The sequence below is a fragment of the Aulostomus chinensis genome, chromosome 12 (genome assembly GCF_037954235.1).
Source record: "Aulostomus chinensis isolate RoL2024-O1b breed Wild chromosome 12, RoL_Achi_v1.0, whole genome shotgun sequence".
In the NCBI taxonomy this organism is placed as follows: domain Eukaryota; kingdom Metazoa; phylum Chordata; class Actinopteri; order Syngnathiformes; family Aulostomidae; genus Aulostomus; species Aulostomus chinensis.
The window spans coordinates 24,855,008-24,872,184 of NC_141331.1; the positions used below are offsets into that span (position 1 = coordinate 24,855,008).

At 44.6% G+C, this 17,177-nt stretch overlaps 1 protein-coding gene across 3 annotated transcripts in view; it reads right to left on the bottom strand.

Moving 5' to 3' along the window:
- adcy5 (adenylate cyclase 5) overlaps positions 1–14,189 on the bottom strand; it is a 96,790-nt gene extending 82,601 nt beyond the window's left edge. For all 3 annotated transcript variants that reach the window (XM_086220877.1, XM_086220876.1, XM_086220875.1), the window contains exon 1: positions 12,241–14,189. In XM_086220877.1, coding sequence (XP_086077003.1) covers positions 12,241–13,179 — 939 coding nt within the window. In that variant the 5' untranslated portion in view covers positions 13,180–14,189. The remainder of the gene's footprint in view (positions 1–12,240) is intronic.
- Positions 14,190–17,177: the final 2,988 nt, after the last annotated feature.

Genomic DNA, 17,177 nt, shown 5'->3' on the forward strand with positions numbered 1-17,177 from the left:
GCTCTCAGTATCAGCTGAAGCCGCCTGATTGCTGGAGACAGACCTGTCAACTGTCCGCTGCACTGATCCACTTCACTTGAGATGAAAGCATGTACACGTTTCCCTAGATTGTGTTTTGACATCAACTCTCTGATTCTTGATAGTTTAAAGGTGCAAGAAGAAGCTGTTTTGTCACAGATTTAATTTGACAGCTAAGATTTTTCTGAATCCAGGAAACCACAGAGGTCTCTAACCACACGGACACATCGGCTGGTCACAAAACAAGGACCTCAGTTTTTTCCTCATTTAATCCAAAAGTGCATTTGCATGTAGTATCTTTGACTGGAATAATTAGGTGTTTATCATCATTTGAGTGAACTGTCCCTTCATATGGACTGAAGGGGATCCTTCTGAATTTAAGCATTTGATGCAGCGGCACGATCCACTTGCTTGTACCTCATTATAGATAATGGGCTTTTCGGAATGGACCCCATCAAAGACCTGGTCAAGCTTTGTTAGCCTCACACAACCAACCAGCCGCAGAGTCAACGAGACACTCTGCCACCAGCTATATAAACAGCTGATTGGGGGCGTGTCCTCATTCATTTACAGTGCATTGTAAGAGTGGAAATGATTAATGTGTGCACAAGTCTATTAAATATGACGCGTGCATGAAAGTGTGTTTGTTTTAGCTTGCTTCAACCCAACGGGCAATGACATCACTCACACACTGACTTGCTAGCAAGACAGCTAAATGATTTTAATCTTTCAGATACCAAACGTGCACATTTTGTTCCTCCTTCACCGTTGCCTCCATGACTCCTTCACCCAGTGTTTACCGGTCTTTCAGAGGTTTGTTCAGGCAACAGCTTTGACTCCTTGAACGCATCATTGACACATGAGTTTGATGTCATCGTCGAGTGTGAAAAGATGGTTCTGAAAGGTAATTTTTTTTCCTGCTGTTCTAGCATAAGATTTCCTCCCAGGTCTGACCACTTCCTCTTTTACCACATACGCACAATAATCAAAAACCAAGCTTGAGAGGAAACTCTGGCCCGTTTCCACTCACAAACATGACCACAACCTAGAAAAGCCACCATGTCCAGAGTCACAGTTGCCAGTATCCACCCACTGCCAACAGCTCCGCCCAGCTTGCATGGCAATGTGACATGAACCTCTTTAACTGGCAAAGACTGGGAAATTTAAGGAAATCATTATGTCCTTGAAATGTGTGATATTCACCAAGTCAGTATGAAGTATGGGGCCGAACTTCTGTTACTCCCATGAAACTTTCCAAAATGGAAGGCTATCATCCTGACCAGTGGCGGTGCATTTGACGTGGGAGCTGGAGTTTTTATTACATTTGCTGTGGGAGTTAACTGAAAATCTTACACGCTAAACTTCTTATTGGATTAGAAATCTGAAGCAGCAAGTTAATTTTCAACAAACTCTTTGTTGTTTTGGGATGTGCCCGGGTAAAAAAAAAAAAAGAACGATTCAGAAACAACCATCCTACAAAACACTCCTGCTCTGGAAGAAGCTACTGGTTCCATGACTTGAGCAGCTCTCATCAGCTGGACAGGCACTGGAACACGGTGAGCTACTTCATGGAAACACAGCTCACTTCATAATGCAGAAAAATGACCCACGTGGGTGTTCTATTACATAGCGAATTATTGGATTATTATTATTGATACAGCAACATGTAAGCAATATTTTACTGCTCAGCTCACCGTTGCCATAGAAGCACGACTCAATGTGCAGCAGTTAATGGGCTTATTAAGGACAATGAGGAGTGTGAAAATAGAAAGTGTGCTACAGTGTGTAAATATTGACAATGTCGAGCTCAAACCATGCATTCACGAGTTACACTCATATTCCAGCGGCCTAAGGGACACCTCCAACACAGCAGTGATGCATCACCATCCAGAAGTGCAAAAACCACAAGTTAATGTAGCAGACTTCACAAGGCTGAGACATGAAACCCCCAGATGAAGACAAAGCTGCCAAGACCTGCTCTTCACCAGCCAGGAAGGAGGAGAACTTTCCCTGTAAGCTGCACCACTCAAAGTCACTTCATGCCAATTCATTTGGAAAGAGCAGCATCTAATGGGGGAGTACAACACGCCACCTTGATCACTCAGCGACTCAGAGACAAAATCAGAAAAAGCATTCCTCCTGTCACTTACTATTAAAAATGGTCGGATGGCTACACCTCAAGAGTAAGAGTGTATGTTATGTTTACATTTAACATCCATGCCCCTATTTTTAAAGTTGGCTTACTACAAGACAGGTTTTTGCATCCCTCATCTCAGAGGAGAAAATCGCCTCCTTGTTGACCAGTGTTTTATAGTTAACGTGGTTTAGGCTTAACTAACATATGGACGAAATCCTCCCTCAAGTAGTTCATGTGATTTCTCCAGCTGGGAACCAAGTGTCCATCCCTTGTTTATCCTAGTTTCCATAGTTTTACCTCTCACTAACTCACTGTTATAAGCAGTAGAATGTAGATACAAAATGATTGACGACGTCCAAAAATCTTCTTGTGACTCCCAATCCTCAGGTTAACGACTGCTGCTCTGAGAGACACGCCCACCACCTCTTTAGGTAGAACAGTTTCACTGCTTCAGAGCAGAAACACGTGAAGGTCCACCCTTCTAGGGTCGACCGGGCTGCCGTCTTGATCCCTCAACAACTGCTTGTCTACCAGCTTGTTTGATCATCAATCACAAAAAAGTTGGACCCCGCACCCCCCTTCCAAAGTTAGAAAGAATGGTGAAGGTGGGACAGTGTGAAGATTCAACCAAGACCAGGTTTCAAGCATACTTTGAAGCAACTGAGGGGAACCAAATCATGTACACAGACACAAAGATGTAAAATGCCAGAAGGGACTATCATTCTATCTATCCATCAATCCATCTATCTACAGTACTTGGATCATCATTCGTCCCCAAAACAGACACCCCACCTCCAGAAAATAAGCAGCAGGACCCTCATAAGGCTTCTGAACAAACTCGCTCGCGTTAGGAGAGACAGTTATTCAAGTATCCTGAGCAGTTCAGAGCTGATAACTGATCCCAAGTCAGGTCCTGTTTGTCAGGGCAGAATAACTCTCGATGAGTGATCAGTGACGGGCTGCCTCTCTGAGGGATTGCTGCCATGGAGGAATAGAGATCTGCATCTGAATTATTTCTCATCCCAGCAAATATTATCACTGCCAGTCAGAATGTCGACATAGCAAGAAGTCTAATTAAAGATAATGAATGTCAGATGAACAGAATGAAGCAATGCAGTCGTGCATTTCCCTGAAGGAATAAAATACTTTCAGTTCATCTCAGCTCTTGTTTACCTTTGACTCTGAACAAACATCAATAACTTAATCATCTGAATTCTAGGTCAAATATTAAAGCAGAAAAGTGCTTTTTTGTACAGTGGAACATTGATATTATTATTTGTCTAACAGGCACTATTTTTTTTAACTTCTTATCCTACAGATCCTTCAGCCGGATCTCTCTCTCTGAACGTGCACATTCAGCCAGCGACGACAACAACCCAACACAGCTCAACAAACTGTTCTTCAGGACGTCCTGGATTTTTTTTATTGATTACACATGAGTTGTTGGCGATGCTGCCATTTTGTCTTTGTGCATTAACTGCAACAACCCAAGAACTGCCCTATTTTAAACAAAGCCTTTTCAGGAGCCACTTGTGGAATATTCCTTTCATGCCTCTATTTACATGCTGCATCCGTGTTTTTTTGCTGTTGTTGTTGTTGTTTTTTAACGGTGGCAGTTACCTATTTGTTTTTATCCTGATGATGCAAGCAAGTCTGGAACACTGGAACACTTCCTGCTAGAGCAGGCTGGGACCATCCTACACACAATGTTTGGAGGAGGTGTGTAGGTTCCTTCACTACTATGTTATTTTTATCATTAACGGAAACAGGGTGAAGGAAAAAAAGCATCGATCAGATCTTATTATAGACACGACCCTACGTATCAACAAAACCAATATATTTTAGAGGTATTCTGGCCTGTCTAATAATTCTGTGCCCGCTGCACAAGTGTGCCCATGCGTAATCAGAAAAACAACACTACAGAGGAGCGATGTTACAAGCTCTCTGCAGCTTCCCTGCATGTGCCTCAGTCTAAGGACACAAAAACATGTGCAAGCTGTCTGCAGCTGGAGGTACAAAATAAGCAGGTGCTCTCAAGGAAGCACTAGGAGGAGTTTGGTGTTTGTGGAATAAAAAAAAAGAATCTGTTGCTAAGTTACGAGATAAGTGTGCAGAGTATTCTGGACTCACAGGGAAGGCATCAGCACTGTTTTCTGAGAGGTACTCTGGATGGGCTTGCATCCACATGAGGCTGCCATACAAACTCTAGAGAGAGCAGCAGCATCCTCTGTCACACCCCTCCAGCCTCTGGGTGCTCAAACTGTAAATGAAATCAGACAAAGCAAACAGCAGATGGACCTATATTTGCTCACCGTCACAGAAGACAAAGACAAAGCAGTGGATCCTGCTGAGAAAAATCTGATTTCCTGGGAGACACTTTCTCTTATGGAACCCTCCAGTGGCTTGTCCCTTGTGTTATTTTGAGACCCCAAGATATAGATTTTCTCTTGCTTTAGTCGTATCTTTTTTGAGCTTATATCTTGGTGCCATAAACTGATTAATTTGAGGGAACAGATTATATCTCGGCGTCTCAAAATATATGATTTTTTTTTGGCTCCCACTTGCCACTCCGGGGCTTCTTATGATCTCATCACTCTACAGTGAACATGCTCACACTGAAGGGAAGGAAAGTGGTTAAGTCTGTCCACAGGGGATGAAGCTCAGAGTGAAATTAAAAGCACGTCTACAAGCAGGTCAGGACCAGGAGGGGCGAGCACACCAAGGCAGGTAGAGGATGGGGAATGAGGTGGACATCTGGTTTTAATTTCTACGCATTATGAGCCACGGGGAATTCAATTATACTGGCTGCAAACTGGAACCAAGCCAACTGGGACTAGTTCGTTTACGTTCCCTCCACAGAGGAGTTTACGAGGGGGCATAAAAGAATAGAGGCAGGGCTTTTCAACCAAACAGTCCCAGGAAAGACGGAGCCCCCACAAACAAACCCTGGAAGTAACTCAAGCTCTTGTCTGTATTCCCACCATTTCTCAAGAACTGAGAAGATTTAAGATAATTTTGGCACAACACAGTAAATGTGATGTTCCTCAAAACTTCCCCAATATCGTTATGGCATCATCCTTCAAAATCCCCACTGTAGACAGAGGAGTAGAGCCCTCAATGGGTCGGGCCGGCCCGACGAACCTGCCAATATGCAAGCGGGTCAGGTGGGGTCGGACGTCAGGCTGCCTGTTTTTCAAAAATATATATATACAGTATATATCACCGGTAAAGAGAGTCTGGCTGGCTGCGACCTTGCAACATGCATCATGGAGAGGGGCGGAGCAGACCTGACGCTGCTGCATGCACGCCTTTAGCCTGGCCCCGGAGGAGAAGATGGGGTTGGTGAAAAGTAAACCTGCTGCAGGTGAATTCACCATCGGGACATCAGAGGTGTGAGAAGCGTTTGCAGTGGTTCTAGATTCTGATGGAATGGATGAAAACCTGCGGGCCGGGTCGGGTCAGGTTGTAATTTTCAGGCCCGTTGAGAAGTCTAGACAGGAGGGAGGGATACTGGGACATCTATGATAACAGAAATCTGTGGGGAATTAATTTGTGCAAGAGACAGAAGAAGATCTCCTCCACAACACTGAGGCTGATGTGAGCGTTTTGGGTGTGATCCATGGGGACCTGCAATTACAATTATTCATGTTTCCAAATTCCAAAATAGTACATGTGTGTTTCAATGGGTTTTTAGAGCCAAAAAAGACAATTGGTGACGAAAGATCTGTCCAGCTGTAAGGAGCATTGGGACAGGGTACAAGGCTGCTGATGTTGCATGTCTAGATTCAGGGGGGACACAGTATGTTCCTGAGGGCACATACACAAGAAAAGGCTTCATCTTGGGACACAAACAGCAGCAGCGGTCCAACTTAGAGGCCAGCCGAGTCCTATGTAAACACGAGGGAACAGATATGCTAAAAACAACAGCATGGCGCAGAAAAAAAAACAAATACAGCAGCTCGTTCCCACACGCTCACATCAACACATCAAATAACAATGTGGCTTTGGTAGGAAATACAAATAGATGCAGGCTCATGAAGAAAAACTAACATTTTAGTGTCATTTACTTTTATAATTCAACACTAGACTCCCAAAATAAAGCCACATCCTTTCCGATGTTCAACACATTCTTGCACGTTTTTCATTGCTGATGTAGTGGAAGTCGGCCATGTTAAGGGGCTGCTCGTGCACTTCGCTTGGCTTTTAAAAAAGGTACACAAGTTAATACACTCCCTTTAAAGTTGGACACACTGCTGATGGCCTAGATATACGATGGGACATTTGCTTTTTTGAATTTTTAGAGCACAGCGTCCAGTGTTAAATGGCTTGGACACAAAACTCTATCAGACTTCACAGTTTTACACAAACTGACCAGGAGACGTACTGTGGCCATCTGACCGAGTCCGGCTCGAGTCACACACTGAAGGGTTTGAAACTTGATTGACTAACGCTGATCCCAGACCTGAAACCGATGACTTGAAAGGGCTCAACTAGGGATGAACGATGTAGTTCATTGGTGTCATCAGCTATTTTCTAAACCATATTAGTATTGGTCCGGCGGCCGATACGCATTACGGACCAGTTTTGCTTCTTCAATCATGGGGGCACGACACTAAATATGTGATTAAAGGGCTTGAACAAATGTGTGTTCAAATTCACCAAATGTTGATGTATTTTTCTGTAAGTGCAAACCATGAATATCTTATAAATTTAACATTTTCGCCCAAATGTAGCTCAAAATATGTTGTAAAATATCTGCAAATTTGATCGGTGCAAAAACTCCATCAACGCGCACCTTGAACGTTAATTCATTTTTGCATTTTTTTTTCAAGAAATTTTGAATTTATGTTTTATTTTTAACATGACCTGGTAATTTAATCTCTAACTCTGGTGTCATACTTGCAAACCTGACGACCCAGTAGCAGAGGGGCCAGAGGCCAAGCGTGGAGGGGGTGGTCCAAAATTAATGACTACAAGGATTATGCAGGTCTTGATGATGTTGGTAGTAAAAAGAAACCAGTGCTATGCAAGATCTGCAGCTCTAAAATGGGTGAAGCAACATCCAACTTCATCTGTTGCTTTGAACCAGTGGGATAAGTGCTTATCCTGCTGACTTACGGGTGGGTCAACAGAAGCTAGAACACATTCAGCTACTTGACCTGTCTTCAATCAAGCTCTTTTTGAGAAGATATCAGTAACTGATACTTGTACATGTGGGACTTACTCATAGCTGTAACCTGCTTTTAACTGGCGGACACACGGAGAGAACAAGGCAAACTCAGTGGAACGAAGACAGCCAATTTATCAGCTGTTGACACTATTAGAACTCTTCAGACAGGAAGAACCGCACCTCCAATCAGAAAGAGGCTGCCTATTAGTATTAGTATTAGTATTCCTGGTCTAGTATTAGTATTAGTACCACTGATGCGCCATCGCTGAATTTACAGCTGCTTCCGGCAGTATGTCAGCCTTCAAAACAAAAGAATCCATGTTTAAGCTTGAGCTCCTCACCAACATTAATTTCAAGTCACCGACTTCACGGGTGTTTGTATAGATTAAAAGAAAAGGTTGGAGCTAGGCGCGACCCATGAGTTACGAGGCAGGAACGATTTCTGTGTTGGAACGTCAACATGCTGATGGCTTCGAGGCTGGAGCCGGTCTCACGCTGGACATGTTGCTGTTGATTAGAGACACATGCCCCGATTAGAAAACCCTTAACTGAGTGCAGCCCAAAATGTAAGGTAGGACATACTGACACTGATGTTACATCAACACACAAACATGCCTAACAAAGACTTTGTGGTTAGTAATAATGAGTTGGAGAACCCATGACATGAGGTAGTTAAATGTACCTTTAAATAAAACCTCATTTGTGTAAGCACCTTTGCTACAGATGAAGTCCACAAGGCCCCGAGACACATTTTAAAAGCAATACTGACGTAATAAAAGTACTACCATTTGGATTTTACGAGGACGCATAAGCCCGGCAAGACAATTTCCCCTGAAACTATCAACTGTAAGCTCATTATAAATCCACATAAAACCAGAGCTGAATCTTTCCAAACCTGGCAGCAGAGACCTTTTCTTCTTTAGATAGCTTATGTTTCATGTAAACAATTAACAGAAATGTTGAATATTAGGTTCCACGTTCCGGATGAAGGAGGCCATCCATAGCACTCTATACCTAAATATTAAGTCTTAAATATGTAGCATAGCCATGCTTAGAAATATGCCCGAAGTCCAGCATTAAGAGGATGAGAGCAGGATTTATATTAGCTGCATATCCAAGCAGTTGTTTACTGGCCTAATGAATCAGGCTCAGGGAAGCTCAGAAACTCAAGCTTCAGCGAGTGGCTAAATGTTGTCTAAAAATGACTGAGAAACAACCAAGTTACAACAATCTCATAGCAAGACGTTCAGTTAAATTGTTGGAAAATTATTGTTTAATTGTTTGGTAACAGAAACACAATCCGTCCAAACGTGTCCGGGCTTCACCCAGCGCACCAACACACACCGTGTTTAACATTTGTACCGTTTATTGTATCATGAAGACGAGTTGCTGGCAGCTGCGTGGCTTCATGTTTATTATGTTTACCTCCGGCACGGACATCGGTTTGTTTGTCGATTTGTCTGTCAGCAGAAGTACACAGCAAATGTGGTGAAATTTACACCAAAACGGGTGGAGGGGTGTAGACTGGGCCGGGGCAGAACCCACTTCCTTTTTATTAGTCATAGCGCCACCAGGTGGCAACAGGAAATTGCATACTTTTGTTTTTTTTACAGTTTTATATACTTTTTGTAGCAGATCAGCCTCAGCCCTCTGTAATGTAGTCAGCAAGCCATTAAGAACTGGGTGATGGGTTACTGGGAGGACTGGGAGTTTAGAAAGTATTAGTGTGGCAAGGAGGCCAATTTCACCATAGAAGAGGAAACTGTTGAAACCGGACTCCACACGTTCCAGTTGTTCCATGCTTGATGAGGGTTTGGGCCTGAGAAGCTGAATGTAAGTCAGAGTGCCACCTGCTGGTTACAGGAAGTATGCCTGATGTAACAAACATCATTGGGTTTTCATCAAATTTACACTGCATTGATTTCAACGGATGTACAGCAACAAAATGTGCGTTGTCTCCTAGATTCTTGAAGTGATATTTGCACCTCAGCAACATTAGTCCCCCCCCCCACACACACACACACACTATGAGCAACTCTTTAGAGTCGGACCAGGAAGTTCCTAGGGCCGGCCCTGCTCACTTACAGCACAAATCCCATTTACAAGTTATTTTTTATCAATTCTGAGAACACGATTATTCAACATGTTTACTTGTGGACTTGATTTCTTTCCCCTCGTTGTTCCTCGTCAGACCTTTGACACCAAAGTGTCTCCTAACATCCGACTTAGTTGGATCACAGTCTTCCTTTCATTCCCTCACAAAACCAGAGCATCACTGCGAACGGGAATGTGACACAGTAATCAATTTTGATCATCGTGTTTACATAATCACCGGAAGACAAAACTGTAATTGAAAATAAAACATGATTAATTACCCAGCCCTTGGTAGCTGCCACTGGAGCCAGTGGCCTGTACACAGTTATTAATTCATGACAGCTTTTGCTGCCGTTTGTAGACAATTTCCAATTGCCTGTGAAATACAGTTTACTCCATTTATTGGAAATAATTGATAAGTAAATAATTCCAAATGAATGCAAGGTGCGTAAAAGAAAATGTGACAATAAATCCCTTCCCACTGCCTGTAATGTGCTGCCGACAGATGACAAGGAGCGGAAGAAACATGAAAACCTCCTGTTAACAACATGAAACGCACGTTGTAATTTCAAGCCAGTGCGACGAACAACGACATTGGATTCATCTGTACGAATGGAAAAGAGGAAAGGAAGAAGAGAGGAGAAGAAGAATGGAAGGCTGCAGCAGAGGAGAGCTAAAAAGGCCATTCATGGGTATTGGGGACTGACTGAGCTCTCATGTCACACCGATACTGATGTTCCTGTGAGCAGCAGTCCTGATTCAGGATGATTCCTGACTTACTACCCAGTTAAAGAAAAATAGGCTCCCCATCAAGCAGTGTGAGTCAGACTGTTCCAATATTTTGTGTTCGAGGAAAGTCCTATCTAAAATCCATCAAAGACTCGTGATGTTGGTCTACTGGTCAGAGGAATACTCTCACATACGAGCCCGACTGTCAGTCGCTATATGGAAACACTGATGATTTTGGTGGCCCTGCGACCTTTCCTGTCAGGCCACACTGTAGCCCATGTAAAATATTTACTTAGCGGCATATAAAATAACTACCATGCAGTACCGGCCAACTTCAAGGTGCAAAAATGTCACACAACCTGAACTGTTTTTGTGAAATGCACAGCTAAAAATCCTGGTTCTCTTTTGTCCACAGGGCACTGGAGCATCATTTTAAAAAAAATCCTTCATGACAAGCGGACAAGAGCATCAACATCAACGCCTTGCCAGACCGCAGGGAGACATGTTTGACCAACTATATCACTGATTCGAGACTTCTCAAGGATCTGGTAGAGGAGAACGCAGTTCCAAGCAAACACAAGAATAACTTGTTTTAAATTCTGCTGACGATATGCAAATCAGATAAAAAGCAAAAAAACTGCTAACTTTTAGGAGGGTAATTTCAGCAGTAGTTTAGTTTTGATCGGGTTTAAGACGCTGGGCTGGGTTTTAAATTTGTCTTTGGTCAGAGCCAAAGGAAGACACAGCAGACGTTTTAACGCTCGTGCTTCGCTGCTTTCTCACATTGATATGTTTCGAATAATTGACTTAATTTTAGAGTCAAACTGCCATCGGCCCCTCACAAGATTTTTATTTTACGGCCCATGGTGTAAAAAAATAGTATTTTAATATTTTCATTGTCACTAATAACTACTAGAGTCATAATCAGGCTTTGGAAAATCAGAAATGTATTTGTTACAGTAACTTTTTACTGAAATATTTTGAATTTAACTTGCTGTTCAGACACTTCCCTTAATAATAATAATAATAATAATAATAATAATAATATATAGTTTCCACTGATGCAGACTGCTGGAGATTCAAGTTTATTTTTCATAGTTATGTTGAAAGTATTACAAGCAAACACCAGTTCCTCTTGCGCTGCCTGCCATGCCATCCTTTACTCACCGACCCTCTCTAGTGAAACAGTTCATCTTAACAGGACACAATCGACCCTGAATTAATCATTAGCATATGAACAAATGTTTCATGCAGGTAATTACAACAAAGTTTAGTACTTATCGTTCATGTTGAAACTCCCCGTATGTTTTAGATCCAAAATTCACTTTTCAGACAAGGCAATTAAATGTACTGCTAAATTCTATTTAGGGAGAAAAAAAAAACTGAAATTATCCTGACAACCTTTTGGAATATTGGACGGCAAAATGCGTTTGACCCCAACACCACATGGTTCAGAGATGAAGATGATTTAAATTCTAAAAAGAGAATGTTGACTTCTGCATTACACCACAAGTCCAAGTTCAGAAGAAAAGTGTTCAAATGTCCAGGACCCAGCCACCCTCCATTCAGAGATCTCCCTCGAGGAAAACCCCCCACTCCCTCAGCAGCACCTCACCCCCTCAGAAGGGCCCACCTGACATTTACTGAAAGCCTGGCTGACTCTGGCTGGAGCACATGAACTTGTCATTGTCATGGCCAAATAATGGCATCGGTCAAATATTATAAATGCAGTTGTTTTAGTGGTCATGTGACACCCCCCCCCCAAAAAAAAATCAAAATCAAAACCTAAAATCATCTCAATTTTAAAAACATCTAAAGTAAAACGCCTTTATTCTGATGAGATGGTTAGCAGTTTGGATGAGATGGATCTTGGACTGAAGGTGGTTTTTGCTGATCCAGGTATACATCAGGTGACCCTTTTCAATTATTCCCCGTTGGGGGGGGGGGGGGGGGGTCCCAGCATACTTCCCATGGGAACGGAGCTGCCACTGGTCAACCAAAGCGATCTCAGCAATTCCACGTTCTGCGGCGCGCCGTTGCGCGCACCATGTGAACCAAAGCGCAAACAGATAGAGCAAACTTGCCAACATACCTGCTTCCACAGAAAGCTGTCGGCGCCGTTTAAAATCCACGAAACAGCCACATGGATGGATGAGAGAATAAGTCCAGTGATGACGGCGGCGCGCATCCTGACGGGCAGCAGCGTGTAGATGACATGGATGAAGAACACGGTCCACCAGATCCCCTCCGAGGCACTTCTGGGTTGCACCAGCAGCACTCCGATCACTTGGATCACCAGCACCATTAGAATCACCAGGTAGCACACGACCCACATGTGGTCCTGGTGAAAGCCGTTCCTGTTGCACACCACCATGAGTATGAGGGTGAGGAAGATGGCCACGGAAAATACCGCCACATAAGTTGCGCTCGGCCTCGCTGCGCCCACAGAACAGTGGAAGACTAGCATGACCGTGAAGACCAGAACCAGCACTGCCATCAGCATGGTCAAGCTGCTCTGGTTGAGACGGAAAAAGTAGCGCTGGTATAGTCGCTCCAAATTCTCCGACTGAAATTTCTTGGATTTGAAAATGTGCATGACACTGTTGCAGCAGGTCACTAGAGAAAAGTTTACTTCGGGCATGACCCCCTCCTCCTCGTTGGCCCCGTGCTTGGCTCTCCGCTCCTCAAGACCCAGCTCTACAGACTTGGGTCTCACCTCGCCGTGTGGACGCTTCGGGGACGAGCGGTTGTTGTCTCGGCTCTCCTCACCATGGTCTTGCCAAGCCGATCTGGACCTGAAGCTGACTCTGCTGACGGTCGTGGAGGTTCGCCCGGGCTGCCGCTGCCCCAGATCATCCTCCTCCCTCCAGCGGCTGTTAGTCCGGGAAAGCTTCTTGCGCGGAGTCCTGCCTGAGTATGGGCATCCGTTAGCCACCGACTCAGACTCCCCCCAAGCTGATCTGAGCTCAGTCCCTCCCCTCAGCCCGGGCGCACACACTCCGGGTGGGCTGACACTGTTTGATCTGGACATGGTGGAGGAGAGCAGGAGGCAGCAGCAGAGATGTGCCTGAGCAGTAAAACACTCCAGGAAATACTTTGTTCCAGTCAAAACAGTGTTAGGAAACTATTAAGTCCCGAGTAGAAGGTGCATTAAAGCCATGTTAGAAACTGATTTCCCCATGGTTGATAATAAACCAGCATGCAAATTTTACAATGGCATACATTCATTTTAAAATCTTCAAAATTAGGGATGAGATTTCCCACAGGGAGAAGCGAGAACTCTGGGAATGAAAACAATTGAACATGCGCGTCAGTCACAGGGGGAGTTTCAGCAGGAGAGGAGGGAACATGTTAGATCCAGGTGGATTTGCCTCTACATCATTGGGCCCAATTAACTCCCATCCTTGGAGAGGTATGCTTTACAATTCAGATGGTCCCCAGATATCATCGCGTCAACAGCTTTAATTACTACGCGAATCCGTTAGGTGCGGACGTGATGCACATAGAAAAGGCGAGGGAGGAGGGGGAAAATCCCATGTTTGCGGCTTTACAATAGTTCTGCACATGAACTGATCAAACATTGCAGCCTGGATGGTGGAGGTGGGAGCCTCACGTTAGGCTAAACCGCATCAGCACGACCCTCTCTCACTCACGCACACACTCACACACGCTGATGGGAGCGGAGGAGAAACCTCAGCCGACAGCCACAAACCGCGGCTCCATGGACCGCAGCCAGTGCGAGCCCAGGTCAGGTTAGCGTTAACCTCTGCGCAAATCAGCGTCCAAACGCCGATGAGCTCTGCCCAGTCCTCACAGAGCAACTCGTGATTTGATTCACAGCCGGACTCCACACAAACAATGAATCCGCGGCCGCGCTGCGTTTCTCCAAACCTCTACCGGGTATCCTTCCAAATTCGCTGCCGACGCCTCGGAGAATCCGTTCCACCGCTGTTTGGAGCTCGGCATCGTAACATATTTACCGCTGATTGCTGCTTTAATAGCCATTCAACCAAGTGTGCTTTCCGTGCTCCGCTCTGTCGGCGCGCCTCCATTGGAAAAGAAAACGGGTGAGTCACGGTGTGGTGCGCTGTCATTGGACGACAGGCGGGTCAATCCGGGAGAGACCCTCGGGCGCTTGCCATGAATGGGCGGGACTGTCATCACAGCTGGATAGACACACACGCACACACTCACACTCACATACAGAGCTGGAGGTTCACTTGCAGAACCCCGTATCAGTGGCCACTTTTGTGGCTTAGTAAAAAGTACCTTTTGTGGCATTTTCTGTTATCATAGACACGCACTCACGCCTGCACCAGGGCCGCCCAGACTGGGGTGCAGGGGACAAATTTGGCAATTATACTGACAATAATTACTGGCCTTCATATAAAAATAAAATATTTTAAATTAATCAATGTTTGCACTTTTTTATGAGGTGAAAGTGCTTCTCAAATCTATCTTTTCTTATTTCTTAATATCTGAGATACTAAGACAAATGTGGAGGAGGAGGGCCCTGTCTTACGCACCGTGCAAGTTGGTGCTCGGGTTTGCGCACGCGTCATTGCTAGTTCCACGCCATTGCAAACCATGTCTTCAAACTAAGCCCCGCACCCTTTAACTAGCTAATGAACTTGTGCTCCGTCAGCACTGGCAGGTGCTTAAGTATGTTAATGAGGCGTGGTCTGGTGTGACAGTGGCGTGTTGCTATTTTAGGACACCAGAAACCATTTACGCCGTAGACCTGGTCTGTGGTGTTGTGTGTGAAGTGCTATTTGAAGGGTGCATCAGTCAGATAAACGGATGCGCTGCATTGCAGTGAGGTTCTGTTGATGTAGAAACAGAGAAACATTGGCAGCCACCTCCTCCCAGGCCTGCTTCACCTCCATGGCTTCAGCGGACCCCTGCTGCTCCCGTATTATCACATGCTTGCGTGCCTTCAGGAGGAGTTCTGTTCCTTCAAGGCAAGGCGAGGCAATTTTATTTGTATAGCCCGTTTTCACCACCAGTTTGTCTCAAAGGGCTTCACATGGCATCATAACAACATCCTCTGCCCTCAGACCCTCACATCGACTGAGGAGAAACGCCATAGAAATCCTTTGAACAGGGAAAAATCTGAGAAACCTCAGGGTGAGCAACAGAGGAGGATCCCTCACCCAGGACGGACAGACGTGCAGTAGATGTTGGTACAGACAAGAAAACAGTTTACAATGCAGAATGTGGGAAACATGGAAATGTTAATAACAGTTGAAGAAGGAAGCTTCTGGAAGGGGAGGCAGGGAGAGCAAGCCAGCTTGATGGGGGGCTGGATGGTCGACTGGTTCATGGAAGGGGAGCGCAGGCCGGTTTAACAGCAGGGGAAAGGGGGGGGGGCGATGGAGGCGGTGGTTGGTGCAGAGAGATGGAGCTCCGGTGGATCTGTGGAAACACAGAGAGACTGTGAGACACCAGGGCCAAACTACAAAGTGCAACAGGTGATGACAGTTAAAAAATGTGCAGAGAGGAGGGGAGAGAGGAGAAGTGCCTGCGTTAGAACTGTCCAGAATTTAAACACAACACGCAGAGTCCTGGCACAACGTGGGCTTTAAAGGGAATGACTGATTGGTTTGATTTATTTCACTCCCTAAACACACCTATGAATAATTAGGTAGCTCATGAGTGCCTCTGCCATCTGAATACAATATGAGCCTGATCATGCCCCAAATGTACAGTACACACACACACACACACACACACACACACACACACACCATCCACTAGCCGCCTGGTGCCATAGGTAGGGCCCATAGTCAGTGATACACACATGACTCTAAAATAACAAAATATGCGCTAACCTTCTAGCATTTAGCTTTTGCCCTTGACCAACAAATAGGAGAAAACAAGTCTAAAAAAAAACCACACTCATTTCTTTGGCCTACAGTTTCATGCCCACAGTCTAACAAAACCTTAAAGGACCTTACATTTTTTTTCAGGATATATCTGTATTCAGCTTTAAGTGCATTGCTTCCTCAGCTAGGCGCTCGCTCTCAGCTCCTAAATCTTGAGGTGAGGTTTTCAGGGTTGAACTGCATCCTAGAATACAGCGACTGACCATGAGATCATTGAGTCAAAGTAGTATAGTGCCCGTAGAGGTAGCCTCATGATGGGAATGTGAACTTTGTACAGACTAGCTGAACAGCTAGCATTACTCCAGTGTTTGAAACGATATTAAACAAATGTATTCAGGTGTTTATAATTCAACTGTAGAAAGATGAGAGTGGTGTACCAATAAACAGCAGCCACAGCGGCAGGTTCTGGTAACAACTTGTGTGAATATTAACATGTGTTTGAAGAGGCAGGAACTCGTGAGAGCAAAACAATTCCTTCCTGGTGTTTTTACAATGTGATGGGAAGGTCATTTGCGTGCAGAAAAGAGCATTTGTCTTATTTAATTGCACATTGTGCGTTAATTCATAACAAACACTTGTTACAGGGAGCCACACGTTTGCTTGAAGCAGATCCCCTACAGCCCCATCGTACCTTACCTTTCATATTGATCAAGGCTGAAAGACAAGTTCCACAACCAGAGGAAGACAGACACGTTGTTACACCTCAGCGCTCTGTATCGAATACATAAGAGTGAAGCTGGGGGCCAATCTGTTCTGCAGTGAAGCTGCGGGAGAGGTGGTCCAAGTGTCTTGGTCTTGCAAAAAAAAAAATCTCACTCTATCAGAGTCACATTTGAGATGCTTGATATTAAAGTTTTATTTCTCCTTATACTTAAGTATTCCATTAAAGAGGAAATTTTTATTTTTTTTTTTGATATCGCTTTGGCAGCTGCGGTCACTGGCCAAAAGTTTCACCTCACTTTTGGATATTATCTGCCCATTCAATGACCACTGTCCGTTGTAGACATGCAGTTCTACAACTGATTGTTTTTCAGTGTATTGCCCTTCTGTGCCTCGTTAGATCACATGACTACTCACCTGTGGTGGCCGTGTGCAGATGGTTAAATAGACACCATGGGCGAGTTCTTGGTTTCTGAGTCTAAGA